This window comes from Callorhinus ursinus, unplaced genomic scaffold (assembly GCF_003265705.2).
Source record: "Callorhinus ursinus isolate GAN/ISIS: 27379988/994484 unplaced genomic scaffold, GSC_fseal_2.0 scaffold9, whole genome shotgun sequence".
Classification (NCBI taxonomy): domain Eukaryota; kingdom Metazoa; phylum Chordata; class Mammalia; order Carnivora; family Otariidae; genus Callorhinus; species Callorhinus ursinus.
The window spans coordinates 43,108,633-43,133,753 of NW_027397071.1; the positions used below are offsets into that span (position 1 = coordinate 43,108,633).

Consider the following 25,121-nt stretch of genomic DNA (forward strand, 5'->3'; position numbering starts at 1 on the left):
GAAATGACTTCATGGTTGCTTTCCTTAAATCTTGCACATAAACTTACAGGGAATTTTAGAAATTCACTTTTGACTATTAAAATGATGTTAAATTTCCTTTTTAATTGTGATTATAATTAAGTTTAGTCTGAAATGGAAAATGCATATTAGAACACAGGCATTTAAATGTGGCTCTCCGATTTCACTAGTAATTCCTCTTGGGTATTGGTGTAATAGGAAGGTGGAAAATGTTACTGCAATAAAACCAAATTGACATATTTTTATTTTTGTGGGGTTTGTTAACATTTAAACATTTTAAACATTTGTTTTTAAAGTAGGCTTTACTCTCTAAGAATCTGTGGTTTCCTGAATTCCTTTTTCACTTTTTAAGTTTTCAAGTCCTGACTTCAAGCATAAATATTAAACTGAAGTTTGTCCTTCACATGAAAAAACAAACTGCATTTTATGCAAAGAGGCTAATTTTGCTAATTTTCAGATTTCATGCGTACCTTTGAGAACCTGATGAATCAGGATGTTTTAGACATGTATGCAGAATTTTATAGGTACCTATTGTTTTGATTCTAGGCAACATTCTCTCTCATTCTTCTTGGTATACATTAAAATTAACCATTCATAATAGATTCTAATATGAAAATTATTCAAATATCACTAATTTTTTATTAAAAATTTTATTTATTTATTTGAGAAAGAGAGAATGAGCAGGGGGAAGGACAGAGGGAGAAGCAAACTCCCTGCTGAACAGGGAGCCTGAAGCAGGGCCCAACCCCAGGATCCTGAGATCATGACCTGAGCCAAAGGCAGCCATTTAACCAACTGAGCCACCCAGGTGCCCTGCTAAATATCACTAATATTTAATCAAGAAATATTATGGGCCTTATATGCTTGATGCATTTTAAAAAGTCCAGGTGAGTACATTATGAGATGCACATAAAACATACATTGACTATAGATCTTGGGAATTACTTCAAACATTTGATATTTAAAAAAATAATGATCACTTCTAGCATGTATATAGAAAAAAACTCATTTTGTATTTTATTGGTTGAAATGACTAAAGTGGTGTGTAACTGTTGGATAATTTACTAGACTATGAAATTATTTTGATCATATTATATATAGAAACATTTTAAGATTGTATTTGATACATTCAATATCAATAAGCAGTGAGAGTTACAGAAATCTGAAACAAGACACTAAATAAATTAATGTGCAGTGTGTTGGATAGGACACCAAACTCAAAGTCTAGAGAACTGAATTAATTCCCTGTGTAGGTATTCCCTCTCTAGACTTCAGTCCCTTCTGGCTTTAAAAGGGCATAAACCTGAAATGCCTTTCTCTAGATTTCTTATTTGATTATACTTTGACAAAAGAGAATAGAGCCTCTCAAAGTTTCTTTTACCTGTAATTCTAATAATATATGATTTAGTAAAAATCAACCCTTTTCTTCTAGATAGTTTTGTTTCTTCTTGACATTAAGTTCCTGAAAGCCAAGGATTAGATCTTGTTCATCTTCGTATATTCAGCACTAAGCACAATGCCTAACACATCGTAGTGCCCAGTAAGCATTTGTTACATAAGGAATGTGATTACTGTTATAAAAACTAGTTATTCCTAAGTTATTCATTTTCTGACTCACCTAAGATGAATTTTCCAGCTTGAGGGTTAAATGTATATATTTTGGTTAAGGATAGTAGAAAATAATGCTAAAGTCGAGGCATCTCTAACAAACTAAAGTTTTGTCTAACAAAATAACAAGGCTTCGCCTTGTGATTTGTGATCAAAGAACTGTGAATATAAAATTATCTGGTGATCGGGGGCGCCTGGGTGGCTCAGTCTTTAGTTAAGCATCAGGTTCTTGGTTTCAGCTCCGGTTATGATCTCCTGGGTCACAGGATCCAGCCCTGACTCTGCGCTCAGCAGGAGTCTGCTTGAAGATCCTTTCCCTCTGCCCCTCCCCTACCTCATGCACATACACAGGCACAGACATGTGCACACTCTCTCTCTCAAATAACAAGAAATCTTTAAAAAAAAAAGTATCAGCTGATAGACTGAAAAACTTACTAATGCAGTCCCAGGAAGCCTTATTTCAATTATAGTAAAAAATTCTTTTGAACAATAATATAAGTGGCTAAATTTATATTATCCATAAAATGAGGCAGAGGTAAGGTATTCCAATGTAACAGTTTAAAACATTCCCACTGCCCCTTTTAAAATACCTTTACCGGTGTCCAGAAAAATTATGAGCAGTATATTCTCCCTATACTGGGAGAAGAAAGTTACTAAACATCCTTAAAAATCAATATGAATCCAGATTGCATAATGTGTCCAGTGCTAGGATCACTATGCAAATGTACTGGTCTTTTTTTCTTTTCATCCTTTGCGGGACCATCCTTTGGACTAAAATTCCCCAACATTTGACTTCTGTGTGCATGTCCCCAAGTTCCTTTCATAGAAGTTGTATTTCCCATTTTCCTACCGTACAAGTTGGATCACCTTAGGCAGAAAATGTAGGGCAGGCTGGAGCTTTGAGAAAAGAGCATTTCAAGGTTGTAGAGAGAGGAGTATTTTATAGTTGAAATCATAATAAAAATATAAGAACCATGAGTGCTTTTAAATATTTAAGAAATACAATAGCAGACAGAACTTTCATTAGGCAATGTTGCTGGTGTAGCAGAAACCAAAATGACAATAGTGTAAAACAGTGGGTAATATTCCTGGGATAAAATCTATGAGGAAAAAATCAGATTTAATTAAGATTTTAAGACCCCTTTGACATTATTAAGGGTATGTGCCTGCTAACAATATAATTAAAGCAGACCTTTTCATAAAAGTGATGCAATGGCATTATGAAGAGCCAAGAAGAGTGGAGGTAAAGAGGTAGGATAATTATTTACTTTCAATCAATTTATTTATCCAAAACTAATTTATTGTATACCTACTATGTGCAGAGCACTATACCCGGGGGCGGCGGGGGGGGGCATATGAAATTGCCCTAGACACGGTATTTATAACCTGTTATTCTTCTCTTCTTCATACAAGAGTGTTATCTTTGTGTGAATCCTCCCAAAATGAGCTGCTCACTTATAGGTGATTATTTTGGAAAGGAATTTCAAGGAACACTAGTAGGAGATTGGAACAAATTAAACAGAGGAAGAGGGAAAGCCAGTCCAAGAATGGGTTATTGAGCTGGTCCCTGCTCTGGGTCACTAAGCTCCATCCCACCGGGAACCCTGTGAGGAGCCATGTGGAATATATCTCAGAATTGTTTGTGCTGCATGCAGCTGGTTGTCATAGCAGCAGCCAAAGTAAAAAGGCAATGAGAGGATGGAAGGCCAGATACAAAAGGTGTGTGAAACAAATACATTTTGCAAATTTATCTCATGTGGAGGTAAAGAGAGCAGTTATTTATTAAGCCCAATTATTATATGTGGTCATTGTGCTAGCCACTGGGGAAGGGAAAAAGAGAGTAAAGAAAGATGAAAAATCAAGGTCCCTGTTCTTTAGGAACTCACAGTTTAGGCAAGGAGGCAAGTCAGCGAACAAGGCAGTGAGTGAGGAGTTTGAATTGCAGTTGAGCCTCAAGGGAGGGAGCAAGTAATGGTTAAAAGGGCCAAGTATGTTATCAAAGAAGTAACCTTTGAACTAAGTCCTTAAGGAGAAGTAAAAGTATGTTAAATGGAGCCTGGAAATTTGGGAGGAAGTGGAAGGTGATTCCAAGTAGAAGAAATATGGATTGCAAGCCAGGGGGGTTAAAGAGTGCGGTTTGTTCAGAGCACTGTGATCTACTACTTAGAGGAATTATATACTAAGACTGTAGTCCAGCACACAGAACAGTGTATCAAGTATAGTAAGTGTTCAATAAGTATCTGTAGGTACTCAAGTACTACTTGTGTAACCAGTGCATTTTCTGATCTGCATTCTTCAAGCTGTCCTTTAGAGGAGCATATTGTTGGCATGGTTGTTACTGTTTCAAATGTATAGGATTTTGAGGTACATATAGCCTTATTCCAGCAATGGATATTTCTTCTTGGGCCAAAGGAAAGGGCTTACATTGGCCCTTCTTGTATAAATACTAATACGTCTTAATTACTGTTGCTACTGTTCAATGAGCACTTAAATGAGCATCCTGCTAACATTTTACTGAGCTCATCTAGTTATCAAAACAACACTACCAGGAAGACAAAGCCAAGGCATAGGTGCGCTAAGCTAATGCATGGTGTGCTTGATTGTTACAAATACTGTCTCCATCTAAAACTAGCACATTTAACTAGAAGTCACAGACAAGAGCAATTCCTCAACAGTTGTCTTGCAGTGTGTGTATGTAACTCTGTCTGTTCATGGTATGATGTCTTCAGAGAGGTATAAGAATATGAGATTCTTTTCAATAAAATAGAACCACCCTTCCTCTAAAGTGGTAGTCAGTGTTTCCAAATCCTGAATTCTAGACTAATGATACTACCTTCCCTATAGGGCTCCTTTCTTTGTCTTGAGCTGCAGAAGTTAAAACAATTCATCTATAGTTCTCTGTAATAAATATTTTGAGAGTGTCATCTACTTGATCAAATGCTGGTAACACAAAATAAATTAAGTATGATCCTTGCTTTCAAGAGGCTTAGCCTCTATTGAAGTTGATGGACATGAGAGTGATAAAGTATAAGTAAAAGCAAATGACCATTGGAGAAAAGAGGAATTGGCAAATTAATTCCAACTAGAGTTAGGTAGTAACTCAGGGAGGCTACATGGAAATGGAAGCACAGAGAATCAGCATATCTCCGTTTTAGCATTATTTTTACCCTAACTTCACCACATCATTCATCTCCATCAGCCTCATCTCCTCATCTTTGCTACTAAAGGGTTGCACAAGATGACCCCCAATACCCCTTAGAGTTCTGACAGGTTCTAACTTGATGAGTGGGTTGCATTTGAGCTGGGCACTGAAAGATGGGCACTGTTCTAACATGTAGAGATGCAAAAAGCCATACAATAGAATATTACTCAGCCATCAGAAAGGATGAATACCCACCATTTGCACTGACATGGGTGGAACTGGAGGGGATTATGCCAAGTGAAACAAGTCAAGCAGAGAAAGACAATTATATGGTTTCACTCATATGTAGAACGTAAGGAATAGCACAGAGGACCACAGGGGAAGGGAGGGAAATCTGAAGGAGGGGAATTGGAGGGAGAGATGAACCGTGAGAGATGATAGACTCTGAGAAACGAACCCTCAGAGGGGAGGGGGGTGGGGGGATGGGTTAGCCTGGTGATGGGTATTAAGGAGGGCACATATTGAATGGAGCACTGGGTGTTATACGCAAACAATGAATCATGGAACACTACATCAAGTAAATAAATAAATAGCCATCCCAGATGAAGACAGAGCGTGAGGAAATACACCAAGGCAGCAAAGACACAGGTGTGTCCTGAGAATGAAGAGCCCTTCCTGCCTCATGTGACCAAAGCAGCCCATGTCAGACAGCAGCCAGGGTAGGACTGGAAAGGTAGCTTTGGGAAAGTTTGCAGAGGGTCTTGAATTCTATACAAAGTCATTTGGATTTAATAAGGTCTTTTAAATAGCCAAAATATAATGGTAATGATTAGAGAATCATTAAGAATAACTGAAAAACTAATGATGTAATATATGGTGATTAACATAACAATAAAAAAATTTAAAAAAAAAGAATAACTGAAAAATCAATCTGGAGCGTAACAAGTGGAACAATTTAAGTAAATCAGAACTACAGGGCCAGATAATCACTGACCTTCATTGCATTTGAAAAGCTAAGGGGGGAAAAATGGAAGGTAAATGTAATATTCCCCAAAATGAAAAAGATAATCAAACCTTATGAAATTCTTGATCCTTAATGCTGAAAGAGCCATGTTGTAGAATAACAAAAGAAGCTGCTTTAGAATAATGTTCCTAACACAAAAGAGGTAAAAAAATAAAATTGAATGAATAAGACAATCCAATCATTAAAGCTCCAAGTTTAAACACTTACATAAAAACTGAAATAATTTTACACCCACCTAGCCACACACATAAAATCTTAAAAACTCATTCAACTTGCAAAAATGTTTACCGGTTTGCGATTTCTCCCACTTTTTACCACACTAGCAACGTCACATTGATAATACAGCTGATGGCAGTGACTATTAGTGACCTTAAGAACACAGCTGGGTTTCTATTTTTATTTCTCTAAAACCCTCTTTTCTTCAGCTAAATGATGCCTTAAAGGCCCACACTAAAATCTACGTAGCCAAGGCAATATGTGTTGTGTGTTTGTATGTACATTTCACACAACAAAGCCAGCTTTGGAAACACATATACACACTCCCACACACATACACACACATACTCCAAAATATGTAATGATACTTATATAGAAACCTGTTTTCAAACCAACCAAGAATAAATAACTAGGCTTTGCCCAAGTTCAAAGAAGCATTTAGGATATCCAAAATTACCTCTCTTGGCAACACACTTCAAAACAGAGCTACTATAGATTCATGTAAATCACTTCTGATCTGCTAAAAATGGAGTAAACAAAAAAATCCACACATTTAGAAGATATTGATGAACAATTCAAGCTTTGAAACTTTTTTCAATGACTATGAAGGACAGGAAAAAGGCCGCAGAATTTGTTTCTATTTGGGTGATTGCTTACTTACTCTCCTTAGCTCGAATTAGAGGTAATAGTCTTGGAGAGTTTCATCTGGCTATTTGCAGATACAAGTATTTATCTACAAATAGGCAGATTTCTGAATATGGGTAGTAACAGAGACAAACATATGTTTAAAATTCCTAATGTAGTTGATGCTGAGTAAATAGGACTGTGGACTTGTGAACTTTGGCAAAATGGCTATTCAGCAAGCAGAAAAGGATTCAAGGATGGTGGTCTGCCAGAGAAATAGCTTAGTAGTTGCTAAGAACAAGCTGGCAGGGAAATACCATGAGTCAGAAAGAGAAAGGAATCATGTGATTTATCTAGCCATTCTCTTCATTGTTCATAATATAAAATAAAGATACTTTCTGTGAAAACTATTTTACATTTTTATGTTTGTGAAGGCTCTTGTCTGTAAAAGATGTTGGAACTTCCTGAAGATAGGCATTCAGTGTTTGATCAAGTGAAAAAAATAAAAATCTAAAATGTGAGAATAAGTATCTAAATGTAGATTTTCTATAACTTTAGGCCTTGGTTTTGGAAAAAAAAAAGTGTACCAATGCACACTTATTAGACCGATTCCTTCTAAAGAAGACTTAAAAAAAGGCTGATAGGCAGGAATTTGAAGCCATTTAGCAACTCCTACTTTCTCCCTAAATAACAAGCGAAGCTTGCTTTGCTAGAGGCTCATAAATGAAACCTTACTCTACCAGACTGAGAGCGGCATGAAGAGTGGGCCATGTTACATTTACCTCTCTGTAGTCTAGGAAAACAGTCTATGGCACAATAAATGTGTACTGAGTAAAAAAGAATCTAAAAATCTATACGTTGTTAGCCCTACCACATCATCACTATGCTACTCGGGCATTCGTCAACGCTAGGGCCTCAGGGAGAAGATCTTGGAGGAGCTACAGACAGGAACATGGAATCCACACAAAAAAGCCTACCTCTGGAAATCACGGCGCCGCCGGTGTGGGTGCGAGATGGTACATGGGAAGACGGTGTTTGTCTGTGCTGTGTCTTTAACACAGCGCGGCCCATGTTAGCTCCTGAGCCACTTGATTGGACAAGAAATAGCACAGAAAGGAATAAGGAGATGATGTCACCTATGCTGAGACTTGTCTGCTTCTTCCAGACACCACAGCCCAAAGTGGTACATTTAGTGGTAAAACATCCCATTCTAATACCCTCTTCCTCCCCTGATCTCCACCCAGCATTTAGGCAGAATTAAATGATGCAAAAAATCTGAATCTGGATATCCCCTCCACCTGCTGATGGTGTTAAGGGGTGGGTATTGCTAACAAGAAGATTAAAATATCTTTTGAGTTAACGCCTCCCACAGTATGTATTGAAACAGAGTTGTACTGTCTTTTTGGATAGAATCAATGATGCATGATTTCTCAGTAAACTAATGTGCCATCTATTTTGAATCCACATTAATCACTTTCTTTTATAAGAAATCTAATTTAGGTGTAAATCATTCACTTCCCAGGTATAGGTTTTCTCAATAAAATATAAGTTGAGGCCAGCTTTTTCTTATGGAAGCAAAGTTAATGTAACTAACTCTACCTAAGATTTCAGCAAGAATCTTAAAAATATGACTCAAAGCTAGTTTAGTTAAACTTGAGTAATTTAAGGAAATTGCCTAGGCAAGTAATTGGTATTATACCAAAACTAAATATTTCACAGTTACATTTGCTTTCGCCTAAAAATAAAAACTGGAGCAATACAAGGGAAAACTGCCAAGACTGAAAATAATATGCAGCAGCTGTAAGTAATTGGGAGTGATAATCATAATTAGACAAGATGTAAGATGTGTGTTAAAACCCAGATTGGATCTTCCTGTTGACAACTGGGAGCAATCCCAAAGGCCTGGACGCCACACCTCGCCCAGGCACTTCTGCTCCCTGCCTGAGAGCCCCAGCAAAACCAAACTCGGCACTAGATGAGCCATGAAACCATTCTCTAAAGGCCATGCATCTTAGGGGGGGAGGGGGGAGAAAGGGGTCATACTCCCTGGCCTCAATGATTCTTCAAACTAGAGGAGACTGGACAATTATCGAGCAGTAAATGGCATTAAATAAAAGTCCTTCAAAAGAAGCCAAGATAATGAAGAGAATAAATACTTTTGCAAGATAAAATGGAGGCCAAGTTTGTAAGACCAGAGAAACATTGATTTAATCAAGTGTAGATTAAGAACGAAGTAAAATATTCTTGTTCCGTGGGAAACATCTCAAGCTAAAGAGTAAGCTTTATGGGGACAGGAGCGATTCCTATTTTGCTCAGAAATAATGACGCAGAGAAGGCCTAGCACATAGCACACACTGAATGTGCCAAACAAGTGCGTGAATGAGAAGTGTTTAGATAATACTTGAGGGAGTGTTCATCCTGTGTCAGATGCTATACTGTGTGCTTTCAAGGTATCAACCCATTTAATCTTTACGATAACTTTTGAAATACACCAATCTTCATTTGCAGGTGAAGATACTGAACTATTAAGATTAAGAATGGAGCTAGACTTTAAACCAACGTCATCGTCATCTGGATCCACAGTCCATAGATTATGCATACTTAAAAACTAGAATGCCTTTAGCTTTACTAAGGAAGTGGGTAGAATAACAGCTTACTTTTTCTGTTGTTTTAAATTCTGATCTACAAACTACACCAAACAATAAAATGGTGAAAATGAAAACATTTAACACATTACTCAAAGGTTGTGTATTCTCTCTTTCTCTCCCTCTCTCTCTCTCTCTCTCCTCTTTTAAATTCTTCATCCTTTTGCTTTCTTCCTCCTTTCACTTCTTCATTCTCTGTTCTGTTCTTCTCAATTCAAACCTCTTGTCCTTTCTACATTCCTCTCTTAAAACCAAAGACAATTAAACAGGGAGTAGGAAAGAAACACAGAACAGTTTTCCTCTCACATACTTTGCCTTCAGAGCAAGCAATCATAGGAACAACTATTGAAATAGGGTATTTTATCAAAGTTGTCCTGAATTAGACAAATGAATATTTAGGAATATCTTCCCACATTTAATTCAACTAAAGTCTGTTGAACACATTTGCTATAAGATACAGAGGTACACATTATAAAGAGAAACGTTCCATAACTTCAACATGCTTATAGTCCAGTGTAAGGGAAATATATAATTTATTATAAGTTAAACTATTTCTGAAGTTCGATATAAATGGGGGACTAAAAATTCTTAGAGAGATGGAGTAAGTGGTATTTTAGATATCTAAGGATAAGTAGGACTTTGGTAGGTAGAGAGGGGGAACAGAAAGGAAGGCCATTTAAGCTTATAGATATGGCATATGTAAATAACAAGGAGTAATGAAAATACTCTGTGTGTTCAGAAAATGGCCTGTGTGACTGGAGCTAAGAGTATGTATAGTCTGGATCAGTTGTCTAGAACCAGATAACGGGGTAACTGAATGCTGAGCTACAGTGCTTTGGCTTCCCTCAATAGACAGTGGAGATGCTTGATGGTTTGGGATTAACATAGGCTTCTACTCTTGCCTCCACTAGTATGATCTATTTTCCACAGAATAGCCAAGTGATCACTAAAAATGTCAGCTAGGCTCCTCTGCTCAGAACCCTCCTATGAATTCCCATTATCACTCAGAATCAAAAAAAAATTCTCACCATAGCTCCACTACACCTCTGATCATATGCCTTAGCCCTCCTAATTTTATTTAGGATGAGTAGCAGTATGATATTCACAGGCAGGAGAAAACATGGCAGAGAGTATACAACAGATCTGACCATGCCAGAGGCACCACTGCATGTTTCCTAAGAAATTTAGGACTATATCTGGGGAGCATAGGTTCATCTAAACTCCCTTTCATTTGCTGCAAGAAGATGGTGCTACAATTATTCCCCTTGTAATCAGCCTTAGGGTCTGTCTCTTGCTCAAGTGCTGAAGGGAGATATTCTGATGCTATACAGGACTTAGAAGGCCATAAGTCTAAAAGTAGGGAGAGAAGGAAGGCAGTGAAATGTGTGATGAAAGACAATATTTTTCCAAAAAAAGAAGTCAAGGTATTGTGTGTGTCCCTTGATGTGCTTATGGTAACAGTATGGGAAATGGATATGAACCTTATCATCACTCAACATATATTTATTGAACACTTACTGAATACCAGACTCTGTATGATATGATAAACAACAATGATAAAAGATATATATAAAAATCTTGGCTTGAAGATATTCTTGGCCTAATGGAGAAAGACAGATATGTAAACATGATGTGATAGATATGTAAATATATCAAATATTCCAAACTGATTTGACATGTGAGACTTTATAAAAACTCTTTTCTCTTTTTAAAGTGGATGATATTTGAACTGAGCCTTCAAGCTAATATCTAATAGTGAGCAGTTATTTTCTTAATTTCTTAACATTTTCTATATTTTCTTAAATAGCTGATTGAGATTTAACATGCCAAACAAATCTAATTGGTCCAAATAGTACTGAGACTCCTAACTTTAGTATCTTTAGTCTGGTGCTCTGAATCACCCAGGTAACAAGTCACGCACACTAAAAATACATAATAAGTATCAGTCAAGGTTATACAATCAGACTAAAGTTATACAATAATAGGATACCCCAAGTAAAAGGACTACTATGCCACCATTTTAAAAAGTGAGATATATATGTACTAACATGTGTATATCATTGCATTTTGTAAAAAAATACTTGTATTTTTATCTGCTGTCTGGACTACTTACCTGCCATGATTCCTTATATTTGTTCATTATCCTTATAATTATAAATATCCTAATGTTCCATATATGCCTTTTTATTTATACCTCCAACTATAATAAAACTTTCCTAAGAGAGGAGATTGGGTTTTATGCATCTTAGCCTGTGTTCCAGCCCCAGCATGTGAAAGATGCTCAATATATACCTAAGGAGTATGAATCATGATACATGATATACATACATTAGTTATCTGACCAATACATACATAATACATACATTACATAATACATACATTAGTTATCTGACCAAAAATTCCCTTCACTAACTTTACTCTTTTTTTTTGGCTTACTAATTATCAGTAGCTATTCTACAGTCCATTTCCTATAATAATTGCAGGCTAACGATGCAGCAACAGGCTCCTACATTATTTTAGGACTAATAGAGTATTGCATCTACAAACAACTAAGGAGTACAATGGAGAAAAGATACACTATCTTAATTAAAAAGTATTACTTAATTTTAAATATATTATTGACATACATTTGTCATGTCTAGGACAATAGGAGGCTGAGTAGAAGATAACGGTGCACTGGGGGAAGAGGTAGGGTATATGGAATTAAGTAACAAAAGGACCATCCATATCTTATTAGATAGTGTAGTCCCAGTTCCTGGTACCTAATTCGATAAATATTTGATAAATGAATGAAAGATGCTGTATTGTAGATTCTCTGACCTCTATGCAAGTTACTTGCTTCAGAAGAGATTCCATTTTGTAGGAGAGAAATACTCCTTTTAACTCTGACCCATTCATTTGTTTAATTGACTCATTCATTCAAGAGACATTTCTTGAGCATCTACCATGCACCAGACTTTGCCACTCTTAGTGCATGGAAACACAAAGATAAATAAAACATGATCTAGGAGAGTTCACAGTCTGGTGAGAAAAATAGATATGTATATGAATATTTGCAATGTAGTATGATAGTCCTAGAAAAAGGAATATATATGGTGGCCTAATAACACAATAGGGTAACCTGCTCAGCTTGCTGGAAAAAGGGAGGGGATTCAGGAAAGATTGCCCCAAAACTGCACTTTAAAAGATGAATAAGGACTTTTCAGGATTCTTTATACTTTACCCACTTAATGTACCATTTAATTTGTCATGATAATGAAAATTTTATCTTTGCTTTGTATGCTTGGCTTTTAAGATCTATTTCTTATTTATGAAATCATTTTATATGCTTTGTTTATTATTAGGCCTTTACTATTATACTGGTTTTATTGCATTCAAGATTCTTAAAAAAACAACAGCAAAATAACTCTTAAGTAGCTATCATTGAGAAGGTAACAGACCAATTCAATGTTTATTTATGTTTTAAAAAACAAAACACCTTTCTAGGTCTTGAACAAGAGAAAATAATATAAGGAGTTTCATGGTTTTAAATTAGACTTCTTATATATCAAAACTTCAAAAGCTATGGGCTCAACAACAGATTTCTTTTCTTCATCATCTTCTCATTTTTTAAAAAACTAATTTGTGATGCAAATGGAAGCGTTAAATAGTGGATTTTGCTCTGTGTTTACTAAAGAGTAGTAGTCTCAGCCCTTGAACTTCATTTACTTGGAATCAACAAGTGTACTGTCAAGGAAACTTCTCACTGCATAGGTTAATGCATCTTTCATCCCCTTTAATTTCTTAGAGATATAAACAACGCAATTTATTCTTCTTGTAATATGGAAATGTAGTCATTGGTGAAAATGCCATTAAAATCTACCTGCTGGTAATTTAAACTCCGTGTGACTAAAACTGCTCCTGGAGTTGAGTTATAGATTTGGGGGTGACGTAGTATACTTTTTTTATTACACGATTTGTTGTCCATTAGAAAACACTGCTTGAAATCCAGGTTTTATTAAGAAAGGGTAGTTAAAGGTATGTTGGTGGGTTTTTTTATTATTACTGTTATTTTTATGATGGTAAATGAGAATCAGTCTCAAGCAAAGCTGAGAATGCCTGCAACATTCAACTTCTGGAACACAGTACAATTCACATGCCAAGAGGCAATGGTCCTCTTGTGAAATGAAGTGGAATCCGTTCAGTAGACTCCCCAAATATTCCAAGCTTTGGTGAATCTCTAGGTGAAATCTCTCAGTGAAAAGTTAACATGACTGTTGGCCAAGTACCACATAAGCTTCTCTATGTATGAAACTATGATCTTTCCCATATATAAAAGTAATCATACAATTCAACAGCTCCAAATTCTTGAAAGTTTCCTTCAGTATAAAAAACTAAATTCTTTTTCCTTATAGTTGAGGTCATGTTTTATCTGCCTAGAGATCCAGTTTCAATTCCCTTGACTCCAAGCCTCAAGCTTCATGGTCCAACAAGACTGATCTACTAGAATATAGGCCATGCTCTCTCCTTTCCTCATACCTTTGAATAAATTGTTTCCTCTACCCAAATGACTGTCCCCTTTGGTAAAACCCTCTGTTAAATCATCCCCCCCCTTGCCCAGGCAGATTCAGATATACAATTTTTTGTGTCATTCCAGTTTATACATCTAATATTCCTTGGATTATATTATAATTGCTTGAATATCTTTCTTCACTTAACCACCCCCCCCCCAGAAAAAAAGGTTTTGGAAGAGAGAATCTCTTTTTTCCCCCAGCATTTAGTACAGTATTTGGCCAGTAAAAAAAATCCACAAATATATGTATGTATTTCTATATGATATCACTTGTATGTGACATCTAAAAAAGCTGAACTTGTCAAAACAGAGCAAATGGTGGTCACCAGAGCCTGGGGGAGGGGAATTGGGGGGATGTTTGAGTATACAAACTTAGAATCAGTAGGTAAATGACTCCTGGAGAACCAATGCACAGCACAGTGATTATAGACAACAATACTGTATTATAACCTCCAAAGTTGCTACAAAACTAGATTTTAATTGTTTCCATCACAGAAGAGAAATGATAATTATGGCATGTGATAGAGTCGGTAGCCGATGCTGTGGTCATAATTGTATTGTAATTCAGAAATGTGGCAAATCAACACTGTTGTACCCCTTCAACTTACACAGTGTTGTGGGTCAATTATATATCTCAATAAAAATAAATGTGAACAAATACATGCATGAACTACATATTATCCACTAATCCAAATATTTACAGTACATATGAAAGGAATAATAATGTTAGCAGCTGTTTACTGACCACTTAGCCTGTGTCCAGCCCAGTGCGATGTGCTGTATGTGCTTTGTCTTCAGTTCTCACTGCAGCCCTGCCAGGTGGATTATATTATTCTTCTCTTGCCCTTGAGAAAACTGAAGCTCAGAGTGATTAGTTGAATAGGCCACATGTTGTCCTGTAGCAGAACCAGATGTGAACCTAAGTCTGTCTGACTCCAACGCCAGTGCTCTCCCCAATACAGCCAGCTGCCTTTTGATTATTGTTAAGATCCTGAAAGACACAAATTAGATTTTGATTTAATCTTTTCCATTTCTTTCCAGCTCCAAGTACAGCCCAGTATGGAATTACCGGGGGCGCTGACCTTCTTTTCTCCTGCTGGTACCTTGTGTTGACACTGTCCTCTTTCACCAGCATATTCTACCTGAAGAATGCCATTCTACAATAAATTTAAAGACCCATAAAAGGCTTTTAAGGATTCTCTGAAAGTGCTGATGGCTGGATCCAATCTGGTACAGTTTGTTAAAAGCAGCGTGGAATATAATCAGCCGTGCTTACATGGGGATGATCGCCTTCTGTAGAAATGCTCATTATGTAAATACTTTAATTCTACTCTTTTTTTGATTAGCTACATTACCTTGTGAAGCAGTACACATTGTCCTTTTTTTAAGACGTGAAAGCTCTGAAATTACTTTTAGAGGATATTAATTGTGATTTCATGTTTGTAATCTACAACTTTTCAAAAGCATTCAGTCATGGTCTGCTAGGTTGCAGGCTGTAGTTTACAAAAACGAATATTGCAGTGAATATGTGATTCTTTAAGGCTGCAATACAAGCATTCATTTCCCTGTTTCAATAGGAGTCAATCCACACTTACAAAGATGCAGTTTTTTTTCTTTTTTGATAAAAAAGCAAATAATATTGCCTTCAGATCATTTCTTCAAAATATAACTAACACGTATCTAGATTTTTCTGCTCGCATGATATTCAGGTTTCAGGAATGAGCCTTGTAATATAATTGGCCGTGCAGCTCTGCTTCTCTTCCCTGTAAGTTCAGCATGGGTGTGCCTTCATATAAAATAATAATTTTCTCTTTGTCTCCGACTAATAAAAACGTTTTGCCAAATCCTACAATTTGAAAGCAAAAATAAACCACAAGATAAAGTTGAACTATATCCTATCTCTAAAGAACGAAGGAGCTGTTAGACTATAAAAATCTCATCCCTCCTTACCAGTGGGGTGTGAGGATTTTGCCCCACATAAACTCAGTTTTGTAATGAAAACAGTGCAATTAACATAGTGCAGGTAAATTTATTACCATATGTATTCTTGTAGTTGCGGTTGGATGTTGGATCCAGTTTGGGAAATAATTCCCTTCGAGATGACAGTCCATCTGAGAAATTGCCTAGCAATACAGCATCCTTTCCTTTCACTATCCCAAGCCAAACTTTTTAAGGTGGTTTGTCAGAAAGAACACAAAGTCTGATCACCTAATATTACATGAGTTGGTGAGCACTCCAAATTCGTTTGGCTCTGAGGCAGGTAAGTTGGTGTGATAGATACAGGGCTCCTGCAGACAGGGGCATTTCGCATATCTTCCACCTGAAAACATCACTCAGTTGATAGTTTGGAATGCATGCTGTATAAAAGAAAATGTTCCAAAATATATTGTATCAAATATTCCATGCCGGTATGCAGCAGATCAATCCCTGAAATAACTAATTCTGCAATAAAATCTTTCTGTGTCGCCATGTCAGTTTAAACAAGCAAGGCCAAAAAACAAACAACAACAAAATTACCATGCTTTATTTCTTCTTACATGATATATGTAAGATGTGATCAAAGGAAGACAAGACACCAGTGATTAGAATATCTTAAGATATATTAATTATTAAATTATCATGGATATTTGTTTCTATCATAAAGAATGAAAACTACATTTTTGAAGGAAAATGGGGTTACTCTAAAGTATTATATTACAAGAGTTTTTTGATGGTTTTACTCTTTACTAAAGAAAGACCATAGCCTTGAAAGCCATTCTACAAGTTTGACGAAATTACCAGTTTCACTACATAGAGAGATTTCTGCAAATAGTCCCCTTTTGCAAGTCATATTAACAACAAAAAAAAACTACTAATAAAGTTAGATACAAGATATTTCATGGAGGGTGTACATCCTTAAGATATCTAATATTTTGCCCTGAAAGAAATGGCTTGAAAATCGTGATTTTTTTTTTCAAGTAAAGCTTAGCCCCAAAGTACACCATAAATCTATTTTAATTAGAAAAAAATGAATCCTAAATGAGGAGGCATAAATATACAGTGTTTCCACAAAATGGCAATAATATGGTATAATGCTATTAAATTTCCACACTATAATAATTCATTAAATTATTTTGACTGATGTATTAAAACCTTTTTTTAACACACATGACATTTTAATTTTGATTATTATTGATTTGCTTTTTAAAAATATTCTTTGTGGAATTGGTGAGTAAACTATATATATATTTCTTTGTATTGCAGCTTTAAAGTGGCACACTCCATAATAATCTACTTACTAGAAATAGTGGTGCTACCACAGAAGTGTTAACCATCAGTACCATTGTTTGGGAGAAAGAAACAGATCAAGAATGCATATTATACAGTGACCGCTTTCCTAGAATTAAAAATACCTCCTCTTTGTAAGGTTCGTAGGGTAAATGTGAGGTAAATTGAGGTATAAACTATGGATGAACCAAATAATTAGTTCAAAGTGTTGTCATGATTCCGAATTTGTGGAGTCTGGTGTTTTTCCCATAGAATGTGACAGAAGTACAGTCATAGCTCAGTAGCTATATGTATTTGCCTTTATGTTAGAAGAGACTTTCTTGAGTGACATTTTAAATAGAGGAGGTATTCACTATGTTTTTCTGTATCACAGCAGCATTCCTAGTCCTTAGGCCCCTGAACAGAGTGAAACCATGAGTATTTATGAGTTCAATATTGTTCAAATAAGGCTACAGTATTTGCTTTTTTGTGTGAATGTATGCATATAATGTTCAAGTAGATGATTTTACATTTATAGACATATGAAATGTCTGATTACTTCATTTTATCAGTCCTGACTGTACAAGATTGTTGCAATTTCAGAATAGCAGTTTTATGAAATTGATTTATCTTTTGATCTAAAACAATTTTTCCTAGCTATTCATTTCAGCATTATATTTTCACAAGTTCCATTTGTGGGACTCCTTTTGTTGCCCCCAGATTTGTTTTTTGGTTTTTTTTTCTAAGAAAGAAAAATAAAGAGCAGTTGAGGAAAGAGAGTGGAAAGAAAAGAAAAAGACAGAAAAGAGTGGAGGTATAGAGAGAGGGGGGAAAAAGGAGGAAGGAAGGAAGGGCAAAAGGAAGGAAGAGAGGGAGGAAGAAAGGGAGAGAGGGAGGAACAGAACATTAGGGTAGTTGACTTAATTCATTTGCATTCTTGGTTTAACTGCAAGTGGTGTAATTATGTTTTACAATGATCCCATTTGAAACCTAAGTCCTGTGACACCATTAAATTCCTATTATGCAGCAATTATATAATGAAAAGTACTGCCCAAATTATAGTATTGTGTTTTTTGGGAAACACTAAAAGATTCGAGAGAGAGAATGTCAAACTTAAAACCACTTTTGGGGGTGTTTAAAAAACTTAACTGAAAAATTAATGCTTCATCATAACATTCAAGCTATATCTAGAAAGTAGACTGGAGAACTAAGAAAATTACCCAGGTAATTCAGGACAAAAAAGAAATTTTCATATATATATATGTATATATATATATATGTATACATGTACATATATATATATATATAAATACCCCAATGTGTGAACTCAGAAAACTCTGAGAAATTTATCAAAGCCAATCATCTATATTGATCAAATTTACTGAATAATTGTTAATTTATCCATTGTGCTTAGCTTTGTGACAGCCAAAAGTTACCTATTTAATCTTTTCAATAAAAATTGTTTTTTGAAATTCAGAAATGATTTAAAAAGAGGTCAGGTTTTTAACTATTTATTGAAGTATGTGGATGTACAGTATTTCAATAGATATGAATATGAATAAATGGTATGCCTTAAGATCCTTTGAATATGTATTTACTTTAAAGACTGGATAAAGCCCTTCCTGTCTTTTAGTAAAACATCCATATTTCATAATCTGATGTAAAATATGTTGTACTGTTTCCAATAGGTGAATATAAAGTCAGTTTATCAATTAAAATATGTATTTGACTCATTTAAAAACTCTATTAGTTTAAGAGAAGAAGGAAGAAATAATAATTTAAACATACATCTGCTATTCCCTTCCTTATTTTCTGCTGCTTTCACTGTACCACACTCACATCTTTCAGGTGCTCCGAAGCAGTACAGGGTGAAAATAGTAGATGCTACAATGTCAAAGGGCTCCACGATGTAGCCTTTCTCTCTGTTGCTGATTCCCAGAAGTTTTCACAAGTTGAACTACCTCTAGCCTAAAGAAGCAACTTTCTGGAGAGATTTTATTATCCATTATCTAGAACTTTCACCTGCCAAAATGCAGCAAAGTTAGCCACAGAGACTGCTGATAAAATCCTGTTGGTTTTTATAGGTCAAGCACCCAAAAACTCAAATACCTGTAGGAGTCAGGCATATAATATAATTTCATAAGACAGCTGGGTATAAAATGGAGAGGACGTATTCCACCTCAAGGCATTCAGATATGATTTCCTTAAAAACACCCTGTTTCCCAAACAAAGCATGATTTGGCTGAGAGCCCTTAGTTTGTGACTGCTATAAAATCCAAATGAACGACACCCCAGATGAATGATTTAAGCCCCCTTCTCCAAATCTGTCCATCCACATGGTCAACCAAATGAAAAGGAATGGTATGGTAGATAAACAAAAACAACAAACCATGGAAAAGATCCATGCTTTGTGTAATAAGCTCTTTTGAAATATGGGTGTCATCGCTATTCTGGAAAAACTATACTAAACCCTTCTTCTCCCAAAATGAAAAACATTAATAAACATCTGAAATTCCTACTGGTTCATCACTTCTCCCTGTGTAACTTCTGTCCTGCACTCAATCGCACGGAAACAGAAGCATCAAGTCTCAGACCCTGAAAGATAGCATATGAAGCAGAGCTCTTGTGTCTCTGAATATGATAGGTCAAAACACAGATACTTCAAAATGACATCCAGCTATTTGGAAAATAATCACTTGCTTTAGCCTGTTAGGCAGACATTTAAGAATGTTAAGAGAAAAATTTCTAAGAATAATTCATTCAAGATAATGGAATTTGATCCAGCCACCAGAGAGTTGATGCACTCTTTCTGAACTTCCCAAGAAGCATATGCCTTCACATTCACATGAATTTCTCATAATTCTAAATTCACTGAATATTTAAGAATTGACATCTCTAGTGGAAGGAATAAAAACTGGCAAATGAAGCACATAAATATTTGCCAGTCTTCCTGGAGAAGAAAAAAGAAACAAGATTTTAGTCTCCTCCCTGAAAACTCTGCCCACAGTCATCTTAAAGTTAGTGCAACTCACCCACTGCCTTCAATCTAAGCAACATGCTCCACCTCAGAGACAGCAAGAATTACTCGTGGCAGCTAGAATTACTCCTGAAAGGTCACAACTCTCTCTACCATGCATTTTACAACGGCAAAGCACTTTAGCAGACATTGCTACGTTGACTTTCACAATGATTTAAAGTGTTAATATCGTCATGTGTTGATGATGAAAACAAGACTCCAAAACCTTAAGTCGCTTGCTGAAGATTACACTTCCAGTAAGTGGCAGATTTGAATCAAATAGGCAATGCAAAATACTCCCAGGTTGTTTCTATTTCCATTAATTTTCTCAGGAAAAGGAAAAGGAGGTGATCATATTACTAGCCTCAGAGGGGAAACAATTCTATGTATATTTATATTTTTAAATAAGTAACTTAGTTTACACATTTTTTTCTTTAACGCCATCCTTTTATTTTCCTGTGCTTCCAGAGCATATGTGGTTTAATGGCAAATCACATTTTACATCTCACCTAAAACTTTTGGGGGCATGGAACATAGAATACAATTGCCTCTGACACACAGGCCTGATTAATATTAGATCCATCACACCAAATGGAGGATCTTGTCATAATCATATGTATCTTTTCTCTATAGCATTTTGCAGAAGACCTGCCAAGTTTTAGATAATCCATTATTTCCCAGAATTCTTAGGAAAATAGAGACCAGAATATATATTTTTTAATTTACAGTAGAATACTGATTTTAACGTTGAATGATGTTGTTTGGGCCAATTTATATCAAAATGCTAATTATATGCACATCTGTTTGTGAGATTCTAATTTTAGAAGTTAAACTATGTACAATCTAAGGAATACATTTGTATTTTATTATCAAAATATAAACATAATGCAAGTCCTATGGACTTCACTCTAGTAGGAAAAAAAATGAAAAGCGTGACTTTCATAGACATATAAAATGAACGCATTAATTATTAATGAAGGACTAAGATGCTACAACCAGATAAAAGGACATTCCAAAGAACAGACACATTTAGAGATCAAGAATATTGAAATTAATATGCTAATGGAGGCAAAACTGACTTCTTCCGGAGTAAGGAAGAATAATTCAATTAATCCGATTGAATCTTTAACCAAGAGAATTTATTTACATGTTTACAGACAAGAAATATTTTGCTTTAGCATCACTTATCTACAACTTGTAAAATAATTCAAATGCAGTGAAAGATAGACTCCCATAGAATCAGAATCAGGTAACCTGGAAAGATGTGCTTTAAACAATGCGTTGGTTTTTCGCTGCAAAACAAATTTTTCCCTAAAATAATGACATGTAAAAATCTTTAAAACAGTTGAATTAAATGAATTGCTAATATTTTGAGGTTTGATAATATAATCTCTACTGTAATGATACAGAAAAAATCTCATTATCTATATGTCAAATATTCTACATTCTCTATACTCTTAATTGCTCATTTTCTTCCTATACCACAAATCTTTACCTAACAGTTTGGGACATATAGAAGGTGAAGTAAATAATTAAATATAACAAGAACCACCTTGCTTCAAGAATCTACCTTGTTGAGAAATGAGTATATTTTGGACACTTGGTAAAAGAAAGAATATTTTTGTCATTCGGAAGGAGGGCATTTAATTTGTGGGATAACAGGAATTTTACATCAACAACAATAAGACAAAGTACCAGTTGAGATAGCAATATTTTATCAACCAAATACAAAAATAATGGTGAAAATGTTGCAAGAAGCTATTGCCAGAGCTGAATGGTCTGCTTCCACTTAATGCTAATGAGCCTAGTCCTTGCACAAATTTTGGTTTGGTAGAAACTACAGGAGGTAGCATGGTTCATCAGGCTTTCAAAGCTTTAAAATGTTAAAGGGGTGGTTTTCCTCCTTCAATTCAAGTGAATTGCTAAAAGCATTGGGATGTTCCTCAGTGGAACTTTGATTTTGCTAGTTTCTTCATTAATTTTGACCTTTTTTACATTTAAAAAAGTTAACTTTACACTACAGCAGACTTCTACCCCCTGCAGTTTTGAATTGTGCTTAAACAAGTACTCCAAGCACATGGAATTTCCTAAGAAAATTTGGGCACCATATTTTTTAAAAAGAGATTTATAAAATAGTCCTTGGGGACTATAATATGCTAATAAGAACAAGCATTTCTTGAATGTTCTAAATTACCTAATAGGACCCACAGAACTCTTACAGAGTTTTCCAAATAGTATCATAAATGTGAAGTGTAGTTGCCCTGAAACTTGACATCTCCCTACCACCCATTTGACAAGCGACCTGGCAGAAATCTGGTCAATAGCTCATATATGTCATACTCCTTAAAAAATTGTTGCCAGGGATTTGAACTGCTTCAGCTGATGTCTTTCAAAACAATACACACACTCACATACACAAACACAAAATCACATTGCTCTCAGTGATCTGGAAAATACGCTGGCAAGCCAGCCATGAGGTGTCCTGGAAAATTCAAAAAGAAGAAGAAATGACAACAGTGCAGCCAACAGTTTCTGTTTAAGTTTTATTTGCTAAGATTTTGAAATAAGTAACATCTTGTGTTTAATTAATCAGAGGATGGCACCTGCTTTAAATGCTGACATAGAGTAAAGCAGATTTTTTAAAATTTGGAATCAAATTTATTTCTGGAAATATATCTTTCCTGTTGATAGATAGATAACTGGTTTATGCTTTGGGAAGTCCTACTGTCTAATAACTTTAAATGTTGACAAAGAGAAAGACTGTTTTTTTTTTTCAATTTGGAAAGACATTTTTTTCCTAGAAGTGTGTATTTTCCAGTTTATAGATAGACAAGCGAATGTGTTCAGAAGTGCCTGTTCTCTCATAATTCAATTTTAACAATATATTAGAAAGATTCTATGGCTCAACATATGGCAAATGTTGGAGAGGAAAAATTTCCTCTGTCCATCAAGGTTCTTCTAACTGAAATAAGAATTAAATTGACATGAGACCAATGAACAGGAGAAAATCAAATTTAATTTCATATGTACAGGGAACCTACATAGACATGAAATTCTAAAGACAGTCAGGCAAATGAGGTCTTTATGTCATCCTGGACTAAGGAGAAGGGGGTGAGGGCCCGGGACTTCAAAGGGAAAGAAAGCAATTCACAGGAAGAATGGAAAGACATACATGTTTTGGTAAATAAATGTTTAGTGGCCTTTCAGAAGCAATGGGACATCGAGAGGACTTTAATCAAACAGGCTTTGCTAGGATCCTCTCTGTCTGCCACACCTCATTCATATTATAATACAGTTATCTATGGCAGTAGCTCTCTTCCTGGATCAAGTCCTGGATCTAAATTAGAGGGAAGGTCAAGTTTCTTCCTGAGTCTCTTGGGCCTTGATCAGTTTGCCATAATTTGCATATCTTAGGGTGGTCTGCCCTTGACCCCCCCACAAATATATATCTTTTATTAAGTAACCCAAAAATTTATATAGTGATCATCATTTTTATATTCAGGTACATCCTCAGGATAGTATCATTTCAAGAAGAATCTGTCATCTTTGATTTTGGATATTTTACAAATCAAATTTAGTTTAGACTGACAAGACAGTTACCTTTGTCAGATAACTAGAAATGTTCATGTGACATCTATCCATCCATTCATCCATGGGAAAGTGTGATTTGACAATCTTTAAAGAGCCATCTAGAAGGAATTGCCTGGTAGAGTTAATCTGTGCTTAGAAGACTATCACCAAACTAGAGAAAAAGGCATCTATTTCTCTAATCCTTTCTCTAAGAAGCTAAACTGGCCTTAAATCTGAAAAAAAAGGGACTGGGAAAAGAAGAGGGAGAGGGGAAGAGAGGGAGGGAGAGAGGGAGAGAGAGATTAATTAACAATGTACGTATGTTTTCCCCAGGAAAAATAGTAGGAAAATGTTGCCAAAGGCTTTCTTTGTGTGTGTGTGTTTGTGTGTGTGTGCATGCGCGTGTGCATCCATGTGCATGTGTGTGTGTCTGTGTGTGTATTTCCTGCTACTTGGATCTACCATGAAATAGATCTACTATGAAATCCCTGCAATTCTGACTTTAGTTTCCCCATTTATAGTTAGTAAATACAGTGATGTGAATAAAGGTTGCTATTCTATATTTTCCAAGTTGTCATTCCTCTTGTTTCTTTAAAAGTTTAATTTTTGTTCATCTAAAACTAGATTCTGAGTGTAATATATCATACCCCCTTTCTAAAAAAAAAGATAATATTGCATTTCATCACATAACATAATGAAAGAGATAAAACTTCCATTGCTATGTGACTTTGATAGTTAACAATGAATTCTCCCGGGCAATTGCTGAAATTGCTTAGAAAGAAAGTAAAACCTGAATTTGAATCGGTCATCATTTTTTAAATATGCACAATAAAATAGTCAGACCATCTGTGATTGTCAGGTATAAGCTTTTTGTGATGTTTGCACACACACACACACACACACACACAAATCCCACAATCCTTGAGAATTTAACTCTTTTGATTTCAGGGTACCAGAAACACTGCAAAATGTTTTTCAAAAGCAAATAAAAATTTATTTTAAGTGGTCTCAGTTTTCATAAATCCGTGATATTAGTATATTCATATGTCATACTCTATCAGTCTTGGTTGCCAACAACAGAAACAGACTGGCTAACTAGAAAAGGAATTCCTTGGAAGAATTGTGGGTAGCTCTCAGAATGATGGAAAACCTGGAAAACAGAACGACGCCAAGACATGAAACCTAACTGAAAATGCAGCCACCAGACAGCCAAACACACCTTTATGTTCGTGCCACAGGTAAGGACACCACCTCTATGGACATCTGTCATGTCTACTGGATTTCAGCTCTACTACTGCTACTCTGGGTAATAATCTAACTTCCCATACCTGCTTCTCTTGCCCAAGATCCAAAGTCCTGAGCAGTTGGCCAAACCTAAGTTTATATGCTTAAGAACTAAGCTGCCAGATGCAGGAAAATCTGCCCTGCTGAGTTTTAGAAACAGGAGATGGGGCCCTTTC

At 35.6% G+C, this 25,121-nt stretch overlaps 1 protein-coding gene across 1 annotated transcript in view; it reads left to right on the forward strand.

Annotated features, from left to right (window-relative positions):
- The window catches only part of NEGR1 (neuronal growth regulator 1), an 856,892-nt gene extending 837,304 nt beyond the window's left edge, over nucleotides 1-19,588 (forward strand). The window contains exon 7 of the mRNA XM_025871911.2: nucleotides 14,871-19,588. Coding sequence (XP_025727696.1) covers nucleotides 14,871-14,995 — 125 coding nt within the window. The 3' untranslated portion in view covers nucleotides 14,996-19,588. The remainder of the gene's footprint in view (nucleotides 1-14,870) is intronic.
- Nucleotides 19,589-25,121: the final 5,533 nt, after the last annotated feature.